The 25,284-nt window shown below is 42.5% G+C and overlaps 1 protein-coding gene across 1 annotated transcript in view; it reads right to left on the bottom strand.

Annotated features, from left to right (window-relative positions):
- Nucleotides 1-7,728: 7,728 nt before the first annotated feature.
- The window catches only part of LOC139594756 (vesicle-associated membrane protein 2-like), a 56,755-nt gene continuing 39,199 nt past the window's right edge, over nucleotides 7,729-25,284 (bottom strand). The window contains exons 2-5 of the mRNA XM_071437152.1: nucleotides 21,071-21,188; nucleotides 14,145-14,303; nucleotides 12,469-12,520; nucleotides 7,729-10,420 (exon numbers count right to left, since the gene is read on the bottom strand). Coding sequence (XP_071293253.1) covers nucleotides 10,404-10,420; nucleotides 12,469-12,520; nucleotides 14,145-14,303; nucleotides 21,071-21,188 — 346 coding nt within the window. The 3' untranslated portion in view covers nucleotides 7,729-10,403. The remainder of the gene's footprint in view (nucleotides 10,421-12,468; nucleotides 12,521-14,144; nucleotides 14,304-21,070; nucleotides 21,189-25,284) is intronic.

Raw genomic sequence — 25,284 nt, forward strand, 5'->3', positions numbered from 1 at the left:
GCATGTGCATCTCCCAAGAGCTCATCACCCCCCTCAATTTAATAATCCCTAGGAATCAGTTCTTCTTTCTGCTCCCCAAACTGCCATGAATGATGCAAATCTATCTGACCACAATGAAAGATAGATTTTTTCATATAATCTTACTGATTCTTCCATATCCATCTAAACATCTCCATCATTTTAAACATAAGTTCATTTTCACTTGGTTTTATCATCTGCTAGAAGTCTATGTAAGCTCAAAAGTCAGAAATTGGGATTTTTTTTCAATACAGCTGAGCTAATTATGTAACCTTGCTGTAAGAGAGCTAGTGGAGCATCAGCCCATTGTACTGCCTTAATAAGCTTCCTGTGTCCTTTAATATTGTGTTCACATGCACCAGTCAACATAATTCACTTTCTCTCTTCATCCTTACTTGCTATTTCACACAGACCAGAATGTGCAGTGTATGAAATCAGTGATTGCTTTGTCTCCTTTTAGACTCAGAAGTGTCCCCAGTTGATTGCCAGGTGCACTGAGTTACCAAGGACAAATCTATAGTTTTGCTAATAAAGAACCTTCATTTAAAAAGGCATCTTGACATTACCTGGGATTGGGGTGGGGGGAGATAATAATGTGCCTTTTATGTGTTCTGAGATCATTTGCAACAAAATTAGAGAAGGTACTGAACAATGCCCCCAGTGCTTTGAAGGTGTGGAGCTACCTGGGAGTTACTGTGATGCTTATGCAATTTAACATTTAGGTGTAGGCGCTAGGAAGGGGAGAAAAGCAGCTTCCAACCCTTGTCCCTTCAAAGGGCTTAATTGCTCATTAGGAATAACCATGGCAACAGTTGCCATGCCCCATTAATCCATCACACAAGTGGCCAGCACCAGCTGCTTCAAGTTAAGGCAGCAGAGGACCCTGCAAAAGCCTCTATTCCCCTCGCTGAAAATCCATCTTTTTTCAACCGAAATCTGTCCAATGTAGACCAAAATGTGAACTGTCAGTATTTCATAGCACTGAGTTCCCCAAGTTCACCATGCCCTGTTCAAATGAAAACCCATGTTACCATTAAGAAAATTAAGAATATGGTCAAATGCACTAAATACATTTTCTCATCTCCTCCTATTCACCATTTGTTAATGTCTGTATATTTTTGTACAGGGTTCATTACTGTTTAAACCACAGAAGAGCTTTTTTTTCTTTTCTGTTACATTGAACATGTAAAAACTCAGTGTGAATTTGAAAATCTTTATTTCTAGAGGTCTCTAGTACTTAAAATAGAGAGGGAATGAAAGCTGCAGCTGCTTAACTGTCCTTAAACTGTGTGTATTGGGAAGAGAATGATACAAACTCGAACTTCTTAAAACAAGATTTATTGGCACAAACATACATGTTACAAATGTCTACGATACTCTTGGAAAATATGTTCACCACCTCAAAAAAATCACTGTTCACAGAAAAAGTACAGTAATATCAAACTTTGTAAGTCATCACAATTTCAGCATCAAAATACATGCATTTTATCATTTATAAATGAAATTCCACTGACCTCCAGGTAAAGCACTTTAAGAAATGTCCTGGTCTCCACAAGGTTATTTTTTCCTCTCCAGATAGTTCCAATAAGGTGCAAATGGGTTGTTTTCTGTAGAGGCACGAATCACAGCTCCTTGCTCAGTACAGCTGAGTCTATGAGACTCAGATGCTGTTCTCAGCACAGACTTTCAGGCCCTTTCTGAGTGTGTTACTACAGAGCTTAACACCCCTGTGTGGCCTGTAAAAGAATGCAACTAGAGATTTGGTCTGGAGTTTGGGCTTTTAAAAGGGCAACTGAAAACTTATTTCTGATTGTTCCCATTACAGGAAGTAAAGCTTGAAGAATCACAAGGAAAGAGGTAGAAGAAAGGTTTTTATTTTGCATTGCCATTCCATCAGCACTTGGAACAGGTGTGGCATTGCCAAGGATACTTGTGAGGAGAAAGGGCAACCTCAGTAAATCCTCTTCTTTCTTTGGTGCCAGTCTGGTAACTTAGCAGCCACTCAAGATTTTGTCACTGACCTCAGACAATAGAGAACAAGACTTCAGCAGATGTCCTGACTCTGATTCTGTGCCTATTCCAGTTTCAGTGCCAGAGAAGAAGGCCTCACACACACACACAGGGGAGAGAATGCTCTGATGTCCTCAGCATGATCACATCTGCCTCGGTCCAATGGCAACAAGAAAGAAAGAACATTTCTTGATGTCAGTGGAAGTTCTTTGAAAAAAGGGGGGTTGCACTTAATTCCACTAGATCTGAATTTGATTCCCATCAGATCCGTGCACAACAGAGCAAAAAGGCAAAACCATAAACCACATGCACTCACTAAGGTGCTTCCTGCACCTTTCTCAGCCTTGGTAGGGCATTGAACAGAGCCAAAGACAGAATTTGTTGTGGAGCCATGGGCCTTGGAGGTTGTCACACCTCATGGAGACAAAGCCCCTGCAACCTTCCCCAGCCCCAAAGGCAGCCCTGCCTTGAGCAGGACATGGGACCAGGCAACACCAGCAATCCTTTTATCCCTCATTTTTTATCATTCAAAGGAAAGGTTTTTCCTCCTCTGAATTGGAACATGGCACAGATTCCATGCCAGGCCTGGATTTAGCAAGGACAAATGAGGGTTTTTCGCTGTGTCAAACAGAAAACAGAAATTCACTGTATGCTTAGGCACAGGTTGAAGTCACTTCCAGGCCTGGCCATGCCTTGCTCCTCACTCCAGGCAGGCAGGTGTGAGACACTGCAGTGCTGAACTGGTGACACAAACCCCTCCAGAGGCTGCTCTGCTGTGCTAACACTCAAGCACAAGTCATTAAGGAAAATACTAATTAGCTGGCTATGAACTCATTTCCTGCAATGAGCATAACAAGTTTATAATAAGAGTTCATATATTGCCACTTAGAGGATGTTTTATGCTGCAAAGCAAACTAAAAGTTGCTCACAGTAGACAGTGGCTGTTTCATCTCTGTCCTACTTGGAAGGAGAACCTCTCATCCAAATGGCAAATGCCTGTCTACATATATAAGCACTTCCTTTGGAAAGGAGGAGGAAAAAAGAATAGGACTTGTCAAATAAAACCTCTACACACTTGGTGCATCCCCCTCAGAATGTATTTTTGCAACAGACAAAGCATGTTTTTAAGTCCTGCTCTTGAGTGGGAGGTACTAATTCCTAATCTTTCAGTGATGCTGATAAACCTCATAATATCTTAGTAAAAGACTGAGTAATATCTTAGCACGTTTGTGTTTGGGAGAGGGAGGATGTTTCATTTACAAAAATAATGATGTTTTTCGTGACAAGTAGTGAGCTATCTGTAACATTTCATTGTGCAGACCTGTGAGTGTGTCATAGCATTATTGGCATTTTATTGTCTGGGGAAAAAGTAGATGGAACATAGACTGAAATTAGCTTTTCCAATGAGAAAAAAAATGTTCTTTCATCTATAGTTAAGCTTTGGAAACTAACTATTTGACTATTTTATAGCTGCTAGTTGCTTAAATAATACATAAATAAGTAATGAGTAAACTTTATACCCATAGTCTTTCCCACACACTTCTACTTTTATTCAGAATATTTTTTTCCTTTGGGTTTCAGGAGAGGCTGAACTTGCATTATTTAGCAGCTTGCTAGTGGCATGGTAGTCACTCCAATCACTCAATTTTCAGTTCCAGCCAAGACTACCTTCATTAACAAAGAAATTTTAGCAAACTTTCAGATCAATACTATAAATATTAACAGCTAAACTTCCAAAAAAAATTATGCATTGTGCATGTATGAATTTGTAGGTCCATTATATGCACTAGCTCAATCCTTGATCTTTGAAAGAAAATAACTGCAGCTGCCATTATTTAGTTTTACTTGAAACAAACCTGCAATGTATCAGGGGTAGAAACTGATTTAATTCTTTCAAACTTTTCCTCACAAAAAGCTCAGACCACCAGCATGTGTTCACATATATATGACAGGAAGGTAAGGGATTCAACAAAGGGATTTTTTATCCTCACCTTAGGCCATCTACCGGTGGTCAAGCACAGGTACTGGAGTGGATCGAGAGTAACCAAAATAATTGTGCTGTGCCAAAAAGTTTCCATTACTGAGCCCAACCTGCTCGAGGACAAAGGGGACATTCAGGCTGCATCTTTACTGCCCCAGGCACTCTGAAATCCTAATGTGACTGAAGTCCTTGAGCACTGCTGCAGCTGCCAGCAGCCCCATGTCTGGGGCTAGAACACCCCAAAAGGTGCTCTCTGCAAGGAATGCTGCACCATCCTTCCTGCACTGTCCAGGAGAAGCACTACCATCTGTCAGAGTTCACTGTAAGTATTTGAATCCAATAGACAAGCACTGCGTAATTTTAATATAAAAAGGGTTCTCTTAGGTGGAGCCACTTACAAAAAGGATTTTACTGAATGTTAGCGATATTTCACTTGCACCATTTCCCAATTTATGACATTGTGACTACCACAATATCCTTATTTACTGTTTCCTCTCTTTCCAACAAAAGGAATGAAATTACTGTTACAAGAACTGTTAAATATATTTAATTAAAACTCCAGTGTTACAATTTAAGGTAGTGTAGCAAAAATGCTGTTGTTTAGCTTTCTTTTGCATCCCCTGATTTTGAAGCAAGTGGAGGCCCAGGAGCCACATTCTGCCCCAGGTGTGGCTGAGCAGGGAGGGAGGTTTGAGGAGAGCTGGGTGTTGTGGGAGGAGGTTCTGCTTCAGCCAAGCCTCACCTGAGCTCTGGCTGTGAGCAGCAGTGGCAGGGAGTCAGCAAAAGGCAGGGAGTCAGCCCAGGGGCAGAACAGCCCCAAAATTCTGTGCTCCAAATACACTGCACTCCAAAACCACAACAGCTTTCTAAGAGGCTTGAAGAATAATGGATAAGCCAGACACTGTGAGAAGAGCTAAAGAATGGAGAAGGGTTTTTGCCTAATTGTCTTTGTTGTTCTCTATATTTTCTCTTTGAGAACAAGTACTTTGCCCTTTTAAACTTATGGTACATGGCTTTGGTTGAATGGAGTGTTACATGCAAGCCACGAGGCTGTATTGATGTTTTGAAGAGGTGCAGGTTCTGGTTTTTGCTTTGGAGAGTTAGCAGATGTGATACACTCATGACAGAATGAGGTTACTGCAGGAGTGACTCATTGTTGAATAATCAAGTGTTTACTCCACCAAAACTGCATGTAACCAGACTGCCACAGTTTTCCTGCTTTATTCTGAGATGTAGCTTTTAAATGTCAGTGCACCAGGAAGGAAGGTAAACTCCTTGGGTGGCTCAGATCTCTTTTTATGCATGTGTTTAAAGGCAGAGAGTCTTAGGGTTCTCAATGGAGAATAAAAACTACTGAGCGCATCAATTGAGACACACATTAATCAGCTGAGGAAGGGAAATTAACTGGAGAGGAAAACAAAATCCTTTCCTGAAGTATTTCTGAAGTAGACCAGATGGAGAAAGAACAACTGGTGTGAGGTTCTGGTATGGTTGTTTCATACATCCCAATCTAGTATCCCTCCTGACAAAAATGTAACAGTTTGAGAAAGCTTCAGCCAATAATTTCTCTAAAATTCATTTTTTCCTAACTACCTTCTTCAGCCTTTTGATTTTTCCTTTAAAGAAGTTAATTTGATGGTGCTTGTGCTTTCTCTGGCTCAAATGTATCTTGTCTAGCAACAGGGACCTAAATCAGATGAGGAAGAACTGGCTGGAAGAGCATCTCAGTCTTCTGACGAGATAGAGGGCCCAAAGGTTAGGTTCTGTTACAGGTCTAAAGTTCAGGTCAGGATGTAAATCCAGATCAAAGAGACTTTGAGGCCTTTCTCTAATACTCACTGTGTACATTGGGAGGGAGCCCAGTGCCTTATATGGCTGCTGGTTCAGCCCCTTCCCTGTTTAAAGGGCAGGAGGAGCAGGGCTGAGAGGCAAATCCTGGATCATACCCAAGTGCTCCCGAGGTTATTTGGGAAGGTCCTCCACCAACATGCAATCAAGGTGCTCTCTTAAAAAAAAATAACAGATCATGCATATTCCTTCTGTGTGGATAATCTTCCACGGAATAGAGAAAATTCACTCTGTGAAAGCAGGAAAGAGCTGAGATGGAGCTTCTGGAAGTTCCTCAAGTTTGAGTCTCCCATGGTCAATGCCCTTCTGGGAAACAGACATTGCCATCTTGCAGATATGCTCTAATATCAATGTCAAGTCAAGAAGTTGGTCTTAAGAGCTAAAATCCACTGTATTCAGACAAGAAGTAGTGCAGCTGCTCATAAAATTAAAGTTAGGTGAAACCTTGTCACAGGAGCAGTGACAGAAACTGGAATTTTAAAAGGTCTTGCTACTCAGACAAAAGCATAGCAGATTGAGGCTGTTCTAATTAGTTCTTTGCAGTCAATTATGTCCTGATCTTCCATCACTGTTTAAGTCTCTTATTGCAGATCACTACATAAAAAGAAAAAAAGCCTGAATTGTTCCTGGGGGTAACATCATGCAGGTTCCAACTGAATGAAAGTGCCAGCTTTAGAAGTCCAACTGGCTACATTTCTAAATCACCCCTTGTCTTACAGACCCTAAGTTACATTCAGAATCTTTATCAGATTCTCCCATCCTCCTTCTAATAGTATTGGATTAGGTTTGACTCTGTTGGATTGACTGTGCTGTTATGTAATGCTGTCAAGTGAAAATCAGGTCAAGTACCGTGTTAGGGCTTCCACACTAAGTTTTCCTGCCAAGTTCTGTGCTACACTGGTTTTGGGTTTAAAGCCACACCTGTGTTTTGGGTTTAAAGCCACACCTGTGTTTTGGGTTTAAAGCCACATCTGTGTCACTGCAACACGAGCTAAATTTGGAAGTGCAGTGCCCAAGCAGGACCTCAGTCGCCTGTTGATAGTGGGTGCAAGCAACACTTGCTCAAGCTCAGAAGCAGATGTGGGATCATTGACAAGATCACTGAGAAGCCCAGCAGCAGCCGTGGTGCAGGCTCTGAGCAGCTGTTAACCCCTTCCTTTCAGCCGTGCTCCCTGTGAAGGGCATCTCCTGCTGTACAGCCTCTCTCATGTACAGCCATGCTCCAGACAGCAGAGGAGGAGCTTCTGGAAAGGATGGAATGTGCAGGTCTCAAACAGTGTCTAGTTCTGGATTGGAATGTGCAGGTCTCAAACAGTGTCTAGTTCTGGATAAAGCTACCAAGAGCATTGCTTCCAGCCAGAAGAGGCCTCAGTTTGGTCCCCAAGGTAGCAGTCAGAAAGCCATGGCCCTGCATTCCCTGGGGTCACTGAAGGAAGCCCTTTTGTGACATTTTCTTTTACCAGCCCAGGGGAAGAGCCCAGGCAGTATCAGTGGCACAGAGCAGGAGCTGAAATTCTGGTTGGTGGTGACTGAACAAGAATGACTTAACCATTTCATGGAACATTCCCAGGCAGGCAGTTGTAACTGCCCAGACATTTCAAACACAGAGTGGAAGGCAGTCAATCCTGGCTGCACCACAAATGAGAGCTCCAACTGTGTTTCTATAGATTGTGCCCTGCACCAGCCTGCACGGATGGGAGAGATGCTGTTGCACAATCTCTGACCCTGAACAGTCCTCCATCACCATGTTCTCCTTGCTCAAGGTTTAACCCTCTGCAAGAGCAGCTGAGTTCTGTGCATCAGACACATTTGTTCATGCTCCCTGGGCAGAATTAGAAAGATTACAAGGCTTATCTCACCAATGACAACCAACAGCACAAGCAGTAGCAAACATTGAGCATTCAAGAGCACACCATGGGTCAATGACTTTGAAAAGTTAAACACGTTAATTTACCATACTTCATCACCACACAGGAGGAAATAGTCAGGAGGAAACATTCTACAACCCACTAGAAGGTAGGTTTCTTAACTCTTCCTTGCAAATTCTCACTTATATTTAGCAGTCATCCCCATTAGTTACAATTTTGAGAGAGAATAGGTCCACATTCCACAAAGAGCAGTTTCTGTTCTCCACTCTCACCTAAAGGTGAGATTTTATTTTGATTATTAACTTGCTTGAACTACATTAGCTGGGGGAATGTGAGCTTTGCATCCTTGTAGCACGTCCACTGCAGTTTCATGTGGGAGCTTTGTGTGTTTGCAGCTAGAGGATTCAAACTCTTTGATGTGTATTTGCACTCCTATCAGCTGAGTATCAGTTCAGCCTCCCAGAGGAGAAGGAACATCTGTATTAAGGCTCAGTATCAGCATTTCCCCTTCCTGATTGCACCACCTCCAGCAAAAGCTGTCCCCATCTCATGAGTGTGTTCAGCAGAGAAGCCCTGGAAGGACACCACGCTCAATATCAATATCAATAAGAATACTGATATTGATAATATCAATTATCAATATGAATAACAGGTGTGGGTGGCAGGGTCCCACGATCAGCAGATAATTCCTTCAGATCAGATGTCAGATAACCTTAGCAGTTTAACAAGGCTCCTGAAGTTGGATGGCTCATTCCTCTCCCAGTGAAAGCTAATGCATACACAGTTGTGTCACCTCACAGAGTCAGGTCTTTCATCCCTGCTACATTTTTGTCCAGCCCAGGAGGATTTCTGAATTGTTTGGGTTCTCACCCAGTGAAGGACTGAATGATCAGGGCATACCAGGGAGTCCAGTATCACATTAGTAACTTTGAATATTCAGCTTCATTAAGACTGGGGCCACTTTTGACTTAATGATATGAAGTAGTACACATGACTGGAAAGTGATAAATATTTAGGGAAAAATGCAACTGGAACCTTTCAATTGATCATTACTTATTCTCTCTGCAAAATTCTACTTCAGCACAGTTTATATGTAGATTCACAGCAACCAACTGGTCAGGCTCTCAATTTTTTTTACTCTAAACCTATGTCAAGAGAAATACTTCTCAGTGGGAATAATTACACTACTATTATCACTGTTTCTATTCCCTAATTAAATTGCAGACAAAAAACCCCAACCCATCAAATTCATTATTTTTATTTCTATGAATTCTTTTTAGAAATTCTAAAGGAGTTATCCTAAAAAGACATTTTCCTGAATTTCCTGGCTCAAAATTTGATTAATTCATTTTTAGTTTGGTTAAGGATGATTAAACTATTCACTGTTTTAAAAAGAAAAACAAGAAATTCACCAAAGCATAAAGAACTTTCTTTCAAGCCACAATATATAATTTCTTTTAATTACATCAAATGTTAGTTTAAATTAATTGAGTATAATAGGTATCTCAGCTGAGCACTTTACAAAGATGACATAATAGTCTATGAACTATCCACATGCACAAATTAAAATATATCTTTTTAAAGCCTATTAACACCCCTACTTTCAACAGTGTTTCTGTTCTTTCCTCTTCTCCAGGAAAGCTTTGCTAGGCACCCTTCCCTTTCTCAGCCTCTCCCCACTGTTCCCCCCTGCCTCCTTCCTGATTTTTGAACCATCCTGGCAGTGGGGACCATTTCTGCAAACTGCTGCAGAGGCAGCTCCCTCCCCAGGGCTGGGCAGACATCACCAACACTGCTCATGGGCCTCAGGTCAGGGCCCAGTTATTGGGGATTGGCATCCCAGAGATGTCCCTGACAAATGGGACCTTGAGTTTTCAGCAAGAGACTGCACCTGAGCCATTTGTGGTGCTTGCATCACCACTTCTGCATTTCCCTTGGCTTTTTCAGGACTGTGCTAGCTAATGCTTTTTGGCTGTCACACAGGGTTTTTTTTCCTTTCTGGCTTTCATATTGAGGCCATCTTGCTTGTTTAGAACACCGAGAGGTGTTTTCCATGAGGAAAAAGATTAAATCCATAAAAGGTGATAAACCAGTCTTTATTTATTTTACTGCAGACAAGGTTTTTAGACTTGGATTCTACATCTAAGCTCAAAGAAATCTGTGTTTGGTTGGCTAAACTGAAACATGATATCTTACATGAATACTTAGAGGTATCACTCTCTTCAATAGGAGTAGCAGATACATCTGACAATGGATTTTGCCATCCAACTTTAGAAGCTCAGATTGAGAATTTTGGTCCTAATGTTTGCTGCAACCTTAGATTTGGGTCCAATTCACCTGGCAGTGTCCCTTTAAAACAGGAGCTTCTCCACAGCTGCATTCTCTGATTCTGAGATGGTTTAGGATGCTTTTCATATACTACAGTTTCTGAAGGTCAGTGCGTACACATCTTAAGACACAGTGATTAGACAGTGTATGGAACTACTTGGCAGTATTTAGCTGGTACAGTTTCTTGTGGAAACAACAGAATTCCAAAATACACCACACTGAATGCTTATGGGTTATTACAAGCAAAAATCCCAAGACAGCGGGAATTAAAAAGCGGAGTTCAACAAAGGAACACTGATATCGTCGGTTGATATGAACAAAGGTGTGCCAAGTCTTCCTTCTCTGCTTTTTCAAGTGGAGAAATAAACTGGGAAATGAAACAGAAGGAAAGAAAGATTAAAAGAAAAGACAAAACCCAGGAGTTATTACAGTTAGTGTTGTGCTTTGTCTCACAGCAGTGTGTGAGGACTGCAAATACCCTTAGCACATCCCAGCTGAAGGAGCGTGGTGTGTGGCAGACACAGGGATGCTCCTGGGGAATTTGGAGGGGAAACTGGGGTAGAGAGCAGGGGAGACTGTGGCTCAGAAGGCAGAAAGGGCAAGGTCTGGCAGTGATGTTATCTGCTGTCCCCAGTACAGCAAAGCCATGTGCTGTACTGCATCCTCCTGTAGGCAGCACCATGGCAGCTGACAGGAATGGCTCCATTTGTCTGCACCCACAGCCACCCCCGTGGAGGGGATGGCCTTGCTCCCACTCAAATCAGACTGGAAAAGCCATGCAGGCCTTGTCTGACAGCACCTGGAGGCTTGATGTCTATGGCATTTAAACATATACTTGAGAGCTACTGGAAATAAACACAGCATTGAGTTAAATACACAAGGTCCTTCGTGAAGCTGCAACCTTTAGATGCAACTTATTACAGAGGAATCAAATAAACTGGGAAAATAATTTGAACAACAGGTACACTCAAATCTCACTGACCTGGTACTGGATCTCACTGTGGTGAGCTACAGCCTGGGTTGAATAATGTGACATTCAAGTTTGTGATTAAATACCCTAACTCAACCTAACCCACATCAAACCTGCACTGGCTTTTTCTTCTTCTTTTTTTTTTTTTTAAATTTAGCAGAACAGGCATTCAGCATTTTAAACCAGGATGAAACAATGTTCCTACTTGTATATGTTTCAGCCTAAACTTCCATGGAGGTTGATATGAGCTATCTTGACCACATTTTACTTTCTTAAAACTCACATAATGCTCAATGAGGAATATATACCCAGCAATTAGTTCAATGGCTGCACATCTTTTGTCTGGTTGCTGCACAAGGGCTGGTCTTTCTCTTGAGTACCCAGTTAATATAGTTAATTAATATCTAAGCATTTCCCATGCTTACTGTATCAGTGTTACGAAACCCTGGAATTATTCTGGGTCGCTCTGGTGCCAGCATTCATAGGGCTAATAAACTGTCACATGTATCTCATTCCTTTTAGTCATGTTTACAGGTGATCCTGCAAGCTTTCTTTACAGGAGCAACAGAGGAAAATGGAAACATGCTGAGTATCAGGCATGTAACTTGAGAGCTGGGAATTAACTCACATCCACAGTCTGGCCTTCTGCTGAATCTCTTCTGGGTTACCACCTGCATTGTGTATCTGAAGAATCTCCCTTTTAGGAGTTAATGCCATATTACAGTTATGTCACCTAAAAGCTGTTGCTAACACAGGGTTACATAAATGAAATGTTCAGTTCCTGTCATTACAAGGTCCCTGAGTCCCAACCAGCAGGACTGCTATTATTCATTCATAGCTACCTTCCCTACACAACTGTGTGGAACGAGATGATCTTTTGAGAAAAGAAGTCAGTGAGACTTTGGGCCATCTTTTAACAACATTTCGGCATTTGAGGTGCAAAAGGATCTTCAGAAACACTGACATCTCAAATTCTAGCTGATATGGCAGAAACCAGGCACCTACATGCTTTTAAAAAATTCATCAGATGCCTGTTTGCCTTCACCCTCTTTTTATAGGCATGAGGTATTTCAAGAATTACTGTTCTTAGCAGAAAACACTGGGACTGTGGCAGTCATCATCATCATCATACTGAAAGGAAGATCTCTGAGACTGCATAAAAATTTATTTAAAACATAAAAAGGGAGAGCTTTTAATCCTAGGGAAAGTTATGTAACATGCTAATGTTAAAAACATTAAATGTCAACAAATTCTGCCAATATGTGTCCAGGGAGTTTGCAGTAATTCTCACTATAAAAGCATAACACTAGAAGGGAAATTTCACAAATTAATCAGTTTAAATATTTTATATCCATTTTTTTTGTTACTTTGTTTTTTAATGTATCAGCCATTCTTAAGTCACAAGCTATTGAGAACATAAATAAAAGAGAAAATGAATTACTCACTTATAATTATAATGAGAATGACTGCACATACTACACCGAGGATGATCATCATCTATAAAAAGAGAAGATATGAGAAAGAAAAAGAGAAAGTCAGGTTTCCACGTCAGAGACATTAACCCCTCCATTTTTTTTTTCTTTTACTTAATGACTCAATCCTCATACTTTTAACTCTGTAAAGACTTACTCCAACAGAGTTGCTAAGGCCCCAGATTTATTGCTGGTTTTAAAATGAACCATGAGCAGAGCCTCTTGTCAGAGCTGGCCAGACACAGGTGGGTGCCAAGCAGAGCAGAGGCAGCTGTGCACAGCCCAGAGCAGCAGGAGCTGCCCAGAGCCCCCTGAGAGCCCCTGGGAGCCCTCCAGGGAGGCTGCAGCCCAGTGGCCATCATTACCCCAGAGAGCAGAAAGAATGAAAAACAGCAAACATGGGAATGTCAAATCAAAGCCTTCATTCCTCCCAACACGAGGACAGAGCCAGCCACTGGCTTGCAGGAGATCCTTTTTAAATTTCTTCCCTCTCTTTGCAGAGTTTGGGAGCCCGAGGAGGGGCAGGGGGATTGTTTGGCAGGAGAAAGCAGGAAAGGAGAATGAGGGCAGGTTTGAAGGTAGTGCAGCTCACTGTGGTGACTGCAGGCACATGGGTGAACCTAACTCCAAACCTGTGCTTGTAGCTCCCAAAGCCCTGCTTCCTGCACTTCTGGATTTATCAGTTGGGCAACAGCTAAAAGAGGCCCAGAGGACCTGCTAAGCTAAATTTCTAATGTAGATCCTTTTATTTCTGGAGTGTTTTTACATGTATTTTACCCAGAATATTTGGTATTGCTCTACATTTCATAGCACTGTGGATTGAAGAGACAAAGCAGACAACAGCCTAGTGAGGGACACATGTGGGATTCCCCCTTGGGAACAGCTGGTTTGATTTGGGTGGACATAAGTGGTCAGCAGGAAAGTTGGTGTTGAGAAATGGAAATCAAGCTGAACTTTTGGCACAGTGTTTGTGGTGGTGGTGCATGGGCAGGAAGAAGCAAAGACATGAGCCTTAGAAGAGCAAGAGAAGATGAAGTTTCTGGGTCCAAAATCCACAAATATTGGAGAAGGTCTGAAAAAGCAAAGGAGAGTGAGGCTCCCTCTGCTCTTGGGGAAGGATTAGACTTTGGAGACAGCAGAGAAGGCAGCTGGTTGATCAAAGTCCTGCTCTGTCCTCACCAGCCCCTCTTCAGAAGAGACTGTCATTTTATCCCTTCTCACAGCAGTTTGCAGAACCCAGTTTTGGGGATTTTTTATGGTTTACAATCCTGAAGAAAAATCAGATCAATGATCCCCACAAGGAAAAAACTTCTTTTCTCCCACTGCTAGAATTCACTGCACCTGATCAGGTTTTGTGATTCCCACAGAGAACTGACATGAATTAACATGGAATGGTTTCCCATCCCTATTTGAAGGCACTGGGGAAGCATTAAACATTGTATCTACATTTTATGTACTGCAGAAATTATGGGTTCTGGTAAAGATCAGAGTTGCTTGACTGCTGGAGCCTTGAGGTCAAGGCACCTCCTTCTCACCTTGACGAGAAGAGATGAGTCAGAGGTGCCATACTGCAGGCAAAGTCCCACTAAATGCAGGTGAAAGCAATTCCTGCCATGAAGTGATTCCAAACAAGGGTTTCTATTTCTTACCTTGCAATTTTTCCACCAGTATTTCCTCTTCAGCTTGGCTGCACTGGTCTCAAACTGTGAGGCACCTGCTTGCAATGCATCTGCCCGGTTGTCGAGCTCTGACAGCTTCTGGTCCCTTTCCAGCACCTTGTCCACGTTCATCCTCATGATGTCCACCACCTGTGAAGGCACAGACACACCTGAGACCCCTCCCACAGGAAAGATGAGAGGCAGGTCACACCCTGGAGTGTCACAGCTCATCCTAAACCCAGCTGTGGGAATTGGAGACACAGAAAATTCCACAGACACAGGAGGGTTGGATCTGCAGCCTTGGGAGAAGCCTGGATTGATGTAAAGATATAATACACAGACATTAAGCAGAAAAATTATAAACTTATGTTTCTGTAGTTGTAAGTAAGAGTATGCCTGAAGTAAGTGAGAAACTGCATTGATAAGGTGGTGAAGGGTTCTAATATAGGGGTATAATTGTGTAGAGCAGCTCAGAGTTTAGAGGTTATAACAGAAGCATTTGTGTGCATGTGAGACAGGAGCCCATTGGGTAAAAGTAACCACACTGCAGCAAAATTAAGTAAAGGTGACAGATTAGAAAAGCAAAATAAACCCAGTGGCAACTGTCCATTGGATCAGAAGGTTCTATATTGCCTTGTAATGAAGAACTTGTGACTGCTTTGAGCTGTGGCTGACTGCTTGCTCCTCTAAAATCTCACAGCCTCTGAGACTGATGTTTATCTGAGCAATATATTATTCTCAGCCCCAAAATAGTTCTATCCTTCATTAAAAGCAGCAACAGTGATGCCCAGCCTTTTGCCATGTGGTGTGTGTGATGGCATTCCCTGAGCACTGCCTCAAAACCCCAGCCTGTGGAAATACCCTCAGTGAGCTACACTGTGCTGGGTGTCTTTAAGGGAGAAAATAAACAGACCTCATGAAACACCACATTTAGTTTGATTAAAGTTTTTGACTTCTTTTATACAGCTACAAAGACCTGATGAAGATCTCTACAGCACAATTTGGTTGGCATCACTAAGAACAAGCCATTGTTTTCCTTTACATTTAATACCTTCCTTACCTGAAGTAGAGAAAGCAGACAGACAAAAGCCACTCTAAAGGGAACTGGGTGCATTTCCTTACCAAAGCATTTCCTCATTCTGCAGATCTTTTGGGCAAGATGACTTCTCAGCCATCATCTGAAGTCCTGCTTGGAAGTGGAGGAGGAGAACGTTTCACCTGAGCCAATTCACCCAAAGAGCAGCAGAGAGCCAGGATGCAACAGGCAAGGGCTGCTCATGCATGGATTTTATACATTAGCTAAGGTGAAAATCCTCTTCTAGCAAGCCAATAACTAAATAGGAATCCTGCAGAAAGTCACCACTAATGGAAATGTCAGACAGCATCACAATCTCTGTAAAGCTGGGTCCAATTTTTCTAGCAGTGAATGAGGCTGATGGTCTGTTAATTCTCACACTCTATAATAAGGAATTCCATGTTATACATATTTAATAAAATTTAACTATTACCTGCAAAAATCCAGAATTATTTAAAGGATACATTATTCAAATACAGCGAGAGGAAATTGATAGTGAAAGAATCTTTAACAGGACTGGAGAAGGTCTCAAAAGACTTGTTTCACTTGTCTACCAAACCTAAACCAAAATGAAATATTTGGGTCAATCCAAATTTTCATACTTGCTTTTCCAAACCAAAACCTTCCAAGCACTTAACTTCATATAAAACAATGCTAATTTTTTAAATTATTGATTTCTCAGCTAGTAATTAGTTGAATTCTGTCTTGCTACAACGATTTGTAGTGAAAATTATAAACTATTTTAAAATGCTGATACAAAATATTTTGCTATTTCCTACCCATTATCTTCATTTTTTTGGGGTTTTTAGTTGGGCTTTTTTGTTTGTGGTTTTTTGGTTTGCTTGGTTTTTTGGGGTTTTTTGTTTTGTTTGGTTGGCTGGTTTTTTGGTTGGTTTGGTTTTGGTTGGTTTAGTTTTTTGTTGTTGGGTTTTTTGTGTTGTTTTTGGGTTGCTTTGTTTTGGTTTTTTTAGGTTTTGGTTTGGGTTTTTTGGGGGGTTTCTTTTTTTGTTTTAGTTTTGCTGGGGTTTTTTTGGCTTTTTTTTGTTTGTTTGTTTTGTTTTTTGTTTTGTTTTGTTTTTTTTTTTTTTGCTTAGTTTTGTTTGTTTGTTTGTTTCCCTAGAACTACTTCTTGAATTTACCCTGGCTGCAGTGAACACTCACCCAGCTGGGATTTCATTTTCTCAAATAGATAAATGTTTGTCTGGGCCTTAGAAAATAAACTCTAGAGGAATCGGGGGGGAGCCCCAATAGAGGAACAGCTGAACCCATCCCCGGGCACTGGGGCAGCATCACCGGCACCGGAGATCCCCGAGCCCGGAGCTCTGCCCGGGCTCTGCCGCCACCTGCGGGCGGCACGGAGGGAAAAGAGCCGGGACAAAGCCAAGGTGAGGGAGAAAAGGGGTTTGACTTCGGTATTTCATGAGTATCGTTGTTGTAGTGAAAAATGCGTATTTTATGAGTGGCTTTTCGCAAGTATTAAAATGAATATTTTATGTGTTGTGTTAGAAAGTAATGCTGTATTAATTCTCTTAAGTAGTGTGTTAAATATAGTTTTAGGTTATAAAAATTGTTAAAATAGAAACTATGCTATGTTGGATACTCTTTTTGAAAAGAAAGGACTCGCAGTGAGACAGCAGCCCCAGGACACCTGAATCTTTCAGAGAAAGAGAATTTATTGCTCCACTATCAGAAGAAATGAACTTCTTCCTGCCTCAAAGGCACTGTTAGGATTCAGAGGAAGAAGCTGACACTACCCAGACAGAATCCTGTGTTGGAATGGAATTTATGCATCATGTATGAGGTGTATGAATATGCAACAGGCTATTGTTTTTAAGGGTTAATCCTCTGTAAACGTGGGTCCTTCTTCAGGCTTGTGCTGCCCAGAAAAGGTACCCAGACCTCCGTAACTCTTTGTTTTTATTGTCTCATATTTTCCTAATCCAAATTGTCCAAATTATTGTTACTGTACTTGTATTACTATTTTTATAACCATTTCATTACTATTAAACTTTTAAAATTTTAAAAACAAGTGATTGGCGTTGTTCACAGTAGTGATGCCTCTGGATTTTAGCTTTTATATTTTTCACATCCTGTACTGGATCAGTGCAGAACTCTAAACTCACTGTAAACTCCATAACCTGTCAGCTGCTGTTCTCCCTTTTATTCAGACAAAACAATTCCTCTCCAGGCCTGGAACCCAAGGACACCCCACAGCCTCAGAACCCAAAAGGTACAAACAAAGGTGAATTGGGGGGAGCAAACTGGGGGTAAATGACTTCATTAGCTGAAGCTGTAACTGGAGAATTAACCCCTGATATGTGAATGGACCAAACTTATAATTGTCTGAAAAACTGGTGCCCATTGTCCAGCTTGGGTGTAGCCTCTGGGAGGCTGTGGCTGCCCAAGGTGTGGCTGTTGAAGGCCTTTAATAAATCCCCACTTTATTCTCTAAATCTTGTCTGGCCTCTGTTCTAGGCAGCCCCTCCAAGGCATCAGTACAACAATTCATCAGGTGCAATGTGCTGAAATGCACACACACAGGAGATCATGTATGTAAATGTACAGACCTTGCAAATTAGCATGTCTAACAAAGATGCCTCAATTAAAGAGGCTTAAATGAATGGCCTGACACCTCCCTATTCTAAAGTATTCCCCCCCAGAGGGGCCTAATTTTAGTTTACAAGATATTTTAGAGTTTTAGAGGGGGCCTTGGTATCTCAGGATAGTGTGAGGCTTTCCAGTCCTCAGCTGCAAGGCTTTTCAGATGTTTGGCCTTCTGGCATAGCAAAATACCAGGACTATGTTAAGATATTAAGTTTAAAAAGTTACAAATATGCTTGTTAAGGGTATTGAGAATGCATAAAAGGCATATAAAAATAAAAGTAAAAAAACCCATCATGGCATCACACACTGGATCCCTTGGTGTTACAAACCAGCATCACTCCAGCAACCTCACAGTGCTGGAAGTGCCAGCTTGCCTCCCTTGGCTATGCTTATATTGTGATTTCCCTGCTAAAAAGGACCTGCTGACCACGTGCTACCAGCTCCAAACCTGTGAACAATTCTTCACAGAAAGAGTGACTGGGCACTGGAAGTGTCTGCCCAGGTGGTGTCACCATCCCTGGAGTGTTTAACAAAGCCTGGATGGGGCACTCAGTGCCATGGTTTGCTTGGTGAGGAGGTGTCAGGGCACAGGTTGGACTAGATGACCTTAAAGTTCTTTTCCAACCCAGATCAGTCTGTGGTTCTGTGACAGCAGCAGCCTCTCTCTCAAATGGCAGCAAAACCCCCACGAATCCTGGATTTCACCAACATAATCCTCAAATCCAAGGACTACTCATTGCCCCCATACTGGGCAAGAGTAACATCCAAAACTATCTCATCTTCTCCACAAAAAGACAGATTTTCATGGGTCTGAGTGAAAAGAATCAGAATACAGAGTATCTTAAACACAAAGCAGGGGTTCACTACCCTCACTGATGCCATCTCTACTGATCTACTTGAAGAGCCCTATGTATCTGACAGGCATCACTCATTTTAAGATAATAAAAGGCAATTTTTATCATCTTTTAGGGATAGTTACTTTTGCTGCCATTCACATAAACGATTACAGGGCCTTCATGATGGAACATATTGAGGACAAGAAATTTATTTCATTATTCTGACCAAAGACAAAAGTTAAAATGTAACGTTCCTTTCCCCACTGGAAGAGGAAATAAAGAGATTAAGAGAGAACCTAGTCTAGACATTTCTGCAGGCATTTCTGCAGCCAGAGGATGTTGTGAACACATCTGAGCACCAACAATGGGAAGACCAGAAAGTTCCAGATTTTCAACAAAGAAAAGCTTCTCAAAAAGACACGGCCCATTTTGACAGGTGTATTTAACTCATCTTAAATTCATTTGAGTTGGATATTTTGAGGTCTTCTCTACTATCTTTAAAGCGTGCCCAAAGCTTTTGAAAATAGAGGCTTTTAGGCATGTAAGTTATTGTATTTGCAGGGTGCCCTGTGGCAGGAAGGATTGATGAGTCTGACTCCACGTTCTCAGAAGGCTAATTAATTATTTTATGGTACTATATTGTATTAAAGAATACTGTACTAAACTATACTAAAGAATACAGCAAGGATACTTACAGAATGCTAAAAAGATAATAATGGAAACTCCTGACTCTCTCCAGAGTCCTGACACAGCTTGGCCCTGATTGGCCAAAGAGTGAAAACAACTCCCAGCAGAATCCAATGGAACAATCACCTGTGGGTAAACAATCTCCAAACACATTCCACATGAGCACAACACAGGAGAAGCAAATGAGATCAGAATTGTTTTCCTTTTCTCTGAGGCTTCTCAGCTTCCCAGGAGAAAATCCTGGGCAAAGGGATTTTTTCAGAAAATATGAACATCACAGTAAGTACATATTTTCTAATGTGTATTTTATCAGATTGGCTTTTAAGAATCACACAAGCTCTGTGCACTTCTCCACAGACAGTAAGCATGAGTGACTTCAGCCTTTGGAGGGGTTGAACAATATTCTTTCCTCAATAGCCAGCACACAAAGGCCCCCAGCAGGTGTGTAAGGATGCTACAGCTGCTGCTTCCTCCTGCTGCACCCAGGAGCAGTGGTGTGCTCACTGTTCCCATTCCCACAGCAGCTGGAGGGACTCTGGCATTACAGCCAAGACAAAAATTTAAGAATGTGCTGGAACAGGCACATGGCCCCCCAAGATCAAGAGAAGGAGTGGGGATTTGTTAGAGATGCTGTTATGACATCATGTGTGGGTGCCTTTCTTTGGGAATAAATTGAGATGATTAATTAATAGAGCTCCTGCTAATGAACACCACCCTCAGTAGCTCAGTTCTGGTGGTTTTAATCTATCTGGGAGAGGCTGATGCTCTTCTGTCTCTGTGACACAGTCTGAGAAATTAGCATCTAACCTTTAGGAGTGCAGAACACACTACAAGAGCTGCTTCCACTATGACATCTCCTCCTGAGCAGACTGGGAGGAATTGCTGAACTGGCAGTGTTGGGGAAGATGAAACAGGAAATCTTTATAAATATGATTGCCAGGCAAAAGATATTGAGAATATAGAAATTTTAAGTGAGATTGAAATGAAAGCAAGCTTTGAGATACTTTAATTACTGAACAACTAGAAAACAGTGTATGGCCAGCTGAAGGCAATCCCCTTTTGATGGAACAACACCCTCTGCTTGCAGACAGGCCCAAGGGTCAGAGCAGACCCTGCCAGCTTGGCAGAAGGGGCCCAAAGAGGAGTTTTTAGGGTTTAGAATGTAACACAGTATGGTAATGTAGTGATTCTTACAGGCTGTATGGAAATGCTATAGGATTTGTATCTTGTACTAGATTGGTTAGTGAGAATCAGAATATTCAGCACAGAAGAAGATTTATTGTATTGTAACGGGAACCTCGCTCTCTCATCCATCCTCTTTTACTCTTCCTTGCTCTCTCATTTTCTCTTTACCACACTCTTGCCTTCTCTCTCTTTCCCTCTCTCTCCCTCTTTGGAGCCTGCTCTGAGCTGTGCCTGGCAGCTCCCAGCAGGGCCCTGCACCCAGGCCCTTTGCAATGAGCCCCAAGTTCCTGCCCTGGCTGCAGAGATCTCTGCTCTCTGTCCATCCCCACCATCCTGCCCCTGACACTCCTGCATGGCATTAATGCCCACATTTAATCTGCAGAGCTGTTCCTGGTGCAGGGATGTTTCTATCCAGGATCTCTCTTTACTCTCTGCCTCCTCTGGTAAATCTCAAGTTCTGGATCCTTCAGAAGAGCAGGAGCTGCACAAGGGGGGACCAAGCACAGGAGTACCTGGTGCTGAGCACTCACCTCGTCCACCTGGGCTTGTGTCTGCTGCAGCCTCTTGTTGCTGGACACGTTGGTGGCAGGAGGGGGCCCTGCAGCCCCTGCAGCCCCTGCAGGACCCTGGGCAGATGCTGGAACAGACCTAGGGCAAAACCAGAGAACCTGAGTGACCAAACCATCCTGACTGGCTCACAACCCCTTTTCTGGAACTCATAAAATGTACCTTTCTCTTCAAAGAACTTCTGAAGTTTCAAAGCACTTTCTTTTTCTTCAAAGACCTTTTCCATTATTTCAATCCATGTTTTCCATTCCTGGATCACAACCCTACTGTTCCATTCTGTCAGACAGTACTATTTTCTGACCCAGAGATGGCATTTTAAACACTTTTATTCCATTTTCAGTCTCATGGGAAGGGTGAGACAATACAGATGTTACAATTCACACCATCACAATCAGAAGCCAACTCTTTTTTAATTACAAAACACTCTAAGCCTTTCTTGGCTTATCAGCTTTTAGCCACACCATGCTGCAGATGCCTTAAAGCCAATAATTTAAAAAGCCCTCATGGGTCCTACTACAGTGCCTCTTTCATACTTCTATTTCTCCAAAGTATCCAGTCTTTTTTATAAGGCCATCCTTTGAAACTTGTTTCTAGTTCCATTTCTCTCTCAACAATTCCTGTCCTATTCCATGGCATTTCTAAATCAGCATTTCTTATCTCAAGGTTTATATACAGAGGCATGCTATGTGAACCTGCTGTCAAGTTTTGAAAATTTTCTACAAATCTACTTCTCACACTATTCCTTCTCATACCACAATCAGTTTTTACACTATTTCTTGATGGGACTTTATCAAACTCTTCCACCTCCCTTGCTGCTTTTTTAAATGACAAACAATTCAAGTTATCTACCCTAAGTTAGGCCAATGGCCAAAGTGACCACAGGCCTGAGTAGCAGGGCAGAGCTTCTGTGGCACAAGGGAACCCCCTGTGCTCTGGGCACTCTGTGTTACTGCAAGAGGGGATGGGCTGTGACCCTCTCAGTGAGCTGATAAAGCTCTGCCCTGCTCCTCCTGTTTGGAGCTCACCAAGCCAAGAGAAACAGAAGGAAACAATCTGAAACAGGAGGAGATCACATCCATCACAAACAGGAGAGAGGAGAAACAAAGAGAGTGTCAGAACTCAGTGCATCCCTCTGGGTGTCCAGAGCTGCTGGGACCACTGCCAGGGGCTCAGAGACCCTGGCACACAGCCCAGAACACCTGGGGGTTTGATTATGACCCCTGGAGCAAATTACCAGCTTTGGATGAAGACCTGAAAGCCACAGAAGTTTAAATAATGTAATAATAAAATTATCACTGGGTGAAGGGGTAGATTTTGGGGTTTTTAGAATGGGGGTTTTGGGGACAAGATGGAGGGACTTGGGCATGTCCAGCCTTTCTTCTTCTTCTTCTCTCCCTCCATCTTCTGCTGTGATGTTGGCACTTTTGGATTGGTCTAGAGTAGAAGCTCACTGTCTAACACAGGTGATAGGTATAGGAAAGTAATTGTAAACATGTTATCTGTAGTTTGTAGTATAAAGAGATAACACCGCCCCAGGGGCGGGCAGAGCGCCGCTGTCTGTCCTGCTGAGCGCACCTCGGCTGGACAGGAGAAAAATTTAATAGATAAGATACAACAAACAACTCTGAGACTGAGAACTGAAGAACTCCGACTCATTCTTTGAACGTGCAGTCTGAAACAGGGACTTTTCCCGTGTCTCGGGGCTGCAATAAACAGCAAATCCCGAGAACAGAGGAGGAAATGGGGATGAGAATTGCACACAGCATGGGGTCAGTCACTCTGGCACCAGCGCTGCTGACCCTCCCCATCTGGTCCCCAAATACCCCCAGAGCAGCTCCAGCACCTCCACAGCCCTGGAGGAGGAGGTCAGAGCCCTGCAATGATGACCTTCCCCATCTGGTACCCAAATGCCCCCAGAGCAGCTCCAGCACCTCCACAGCCCTGGAGGAGGAGGTCAGAGCCCTGCAATGATGACCTTCCCCATCTGGTACCCAAATGCCCCCAGAGCAGCTCCAGCACCTCCACAGCCCTGGAGGAGGAGGTCAGAGCCCTGACCTTCTGCACAGCAGCTCCCAACCTCCAGCACTGCCCTCCTCCAGGCTGCTCTGTAACAAAGGACAAAGCAAATGTCCTGAAAACCCAAGAGCAGATCTGCTCTGTCTCAGAGTGTGAGTTTGCGCACTCAAATCTGCCCCCCAGAGCAGGGTCCCTGAGCCTCAGCCAGTCACACCCACACTCCATCCTGTGGAACCTCAGCTCTCCTTGCAAGGGACCCCTCACTGCTCCCCACAGGGAAATAAACCCTTCCTCAAGCTGCAGAGGAAATCCCTGAGCATGTGAACTGCAAAATATCACAAATCCCACTCATGCATCACCAATGCCTTCCCACAGTGACAGACTGAGAGAACACAGCGTTTCTCTGTGAATCATTCCCTTCTACATCCTGGGCTCTGATTAATGCTGCTGGAATTATGGCCTCATTAATGCACTGTCAAAATGCCTGGGGCACTGAAGTTGGCTCCCCAAAGGCGCCTTTGGCTGCAAAATTCAGTCTGGCAGTGTTGCCTGAGGGCTGGGATCCCTGTGGGCAGCAGTGGCTCCAGAAGCTCCCAGAGCTGTTTGCAGCCCTGCTGGGGCTCACACCTCACCCCTTCACTGGGGCTTGAGCTGAAAGAGCAGAAACTGAACCTTGCCCACCTCACAGCCACTACTAAAACCATAAAAACCAGAGGCTGCTGCCACCTGCCAGGGAACCACTCCATCCATGGCCACATCCCAACAGGATTTATTTTGAGTTGCCACAAAGGATCAAAATCTGACTATAACACACATCACACACAACACAAAACAAGATCTCCCTGGAGCATCAACAGCCTCAAAGGAGATCCTTCCACAACAACAGAGCTAAAATTAAAATTGTTAAACTTCTTTGCAGTTAAGGAAGCAAATAGGCATTTTCCCAATCAGCACAAGCAGATTTTCTCCTGTGGAAACACTGTGTCACTACTACAAACGTCAGGAGAGCTCCTCTCTTGAGTTATGCACTGTTGGAATCCCAGAGACCACAGAAGAGCAGTATGTGAGAAGAGTTTTTCCCTGCCACATGTTTTGCTGTAAGCAGAGCTTATAAATTCAGTGATGTTCTTGGTCAGAGCTATGAGATAACTCCACATTTGGAGCTCTGCCAAGCACCTTTTCTGCCTAGCAATTCTCATCTGTTTTTGGCAGCTCCCAAGCTGTCCTTAAAATGACTTGACATACAGTAGATACTTTCAAGGTTGTTCTCTTCCAGCATTCTTGCTGCCATCTAATTTGGTTTCAGCTGCATTTTCTGAGCTTCTCTGCTCCCTGCACAAGGCAGGAGATGATGGGAAGGATGGGTGGGTTTACAGCTGCAGGAGTTGCAGGATGTGGAGCTGTGAGGGTCCCCAGGACAAGGTGAGAGATGAGAATCTGACTCCAAGTTCTCAGAAGGCTGATATTATATTATTATTATATTACATTATTACATTATTACATTATTATATTATATTATATTATATTATATTATATTATATTATATTATATTATATTATATTATATTATATTATATTATATTATATTATATTATATTATGCCATACTGAAACTATACTAAAGAAAGAGAAAGGATATATCAGGAGGCTTAACAAGAATGAATAATAAAAACCTGTGACTGACTCAGAGAGTCTGACACAGCTGGCTGGGATTGGTCATTAATTAAAACAATTCACCTGCAACCAATCAAACATTCACCTGTTGGTAAACAATGTCCAAGCCACATTCCCAAGCAGAAAACACAGGAGCAGCAATCAGATAATTCTTGTTTTCATTCCTCTCTGAGGCTTCTCAGCTTCCCAGGAGAAAATCCTGGGCAAAGAGGATTTTTCAGAAAATATGACAGTGACAGCAGGAATTACTGCAGCCACCAAAGAGAGGTGACAATCTTTATGCTCAGGCACAGCAAGCTTGTAATTAACATGCCCATCCTAATTAATTACCTAAAATCTCATCCAAGCTTTCTGGTAAAGAAGGGAACTGAAGGCCTGCATCACTTGAAAGCACAGACATTCTCTGCAATATCACAGAGCAAAAATTAAAGCTGGAATTAAAGTCCAGCCTACATTTACATCATTCTTCCTGCATTTACATAATTCTTC

This window comes from Agelaius tricolor, unplaced genomic scaffold (genome assembly GCF_023055355.1).
Source record: "Agelaius tricolor isolate 1412-34295 unplaced genomic scaffold, bAgeTri1.0.p SCAF_12, whole genome shotgun sequence".
Lineage (NCBI taxonomy): Eukaryota > Metazoa > Chordata > Aves > Passeriformes > Icteridae > Agelaius > Agelaius tricolor.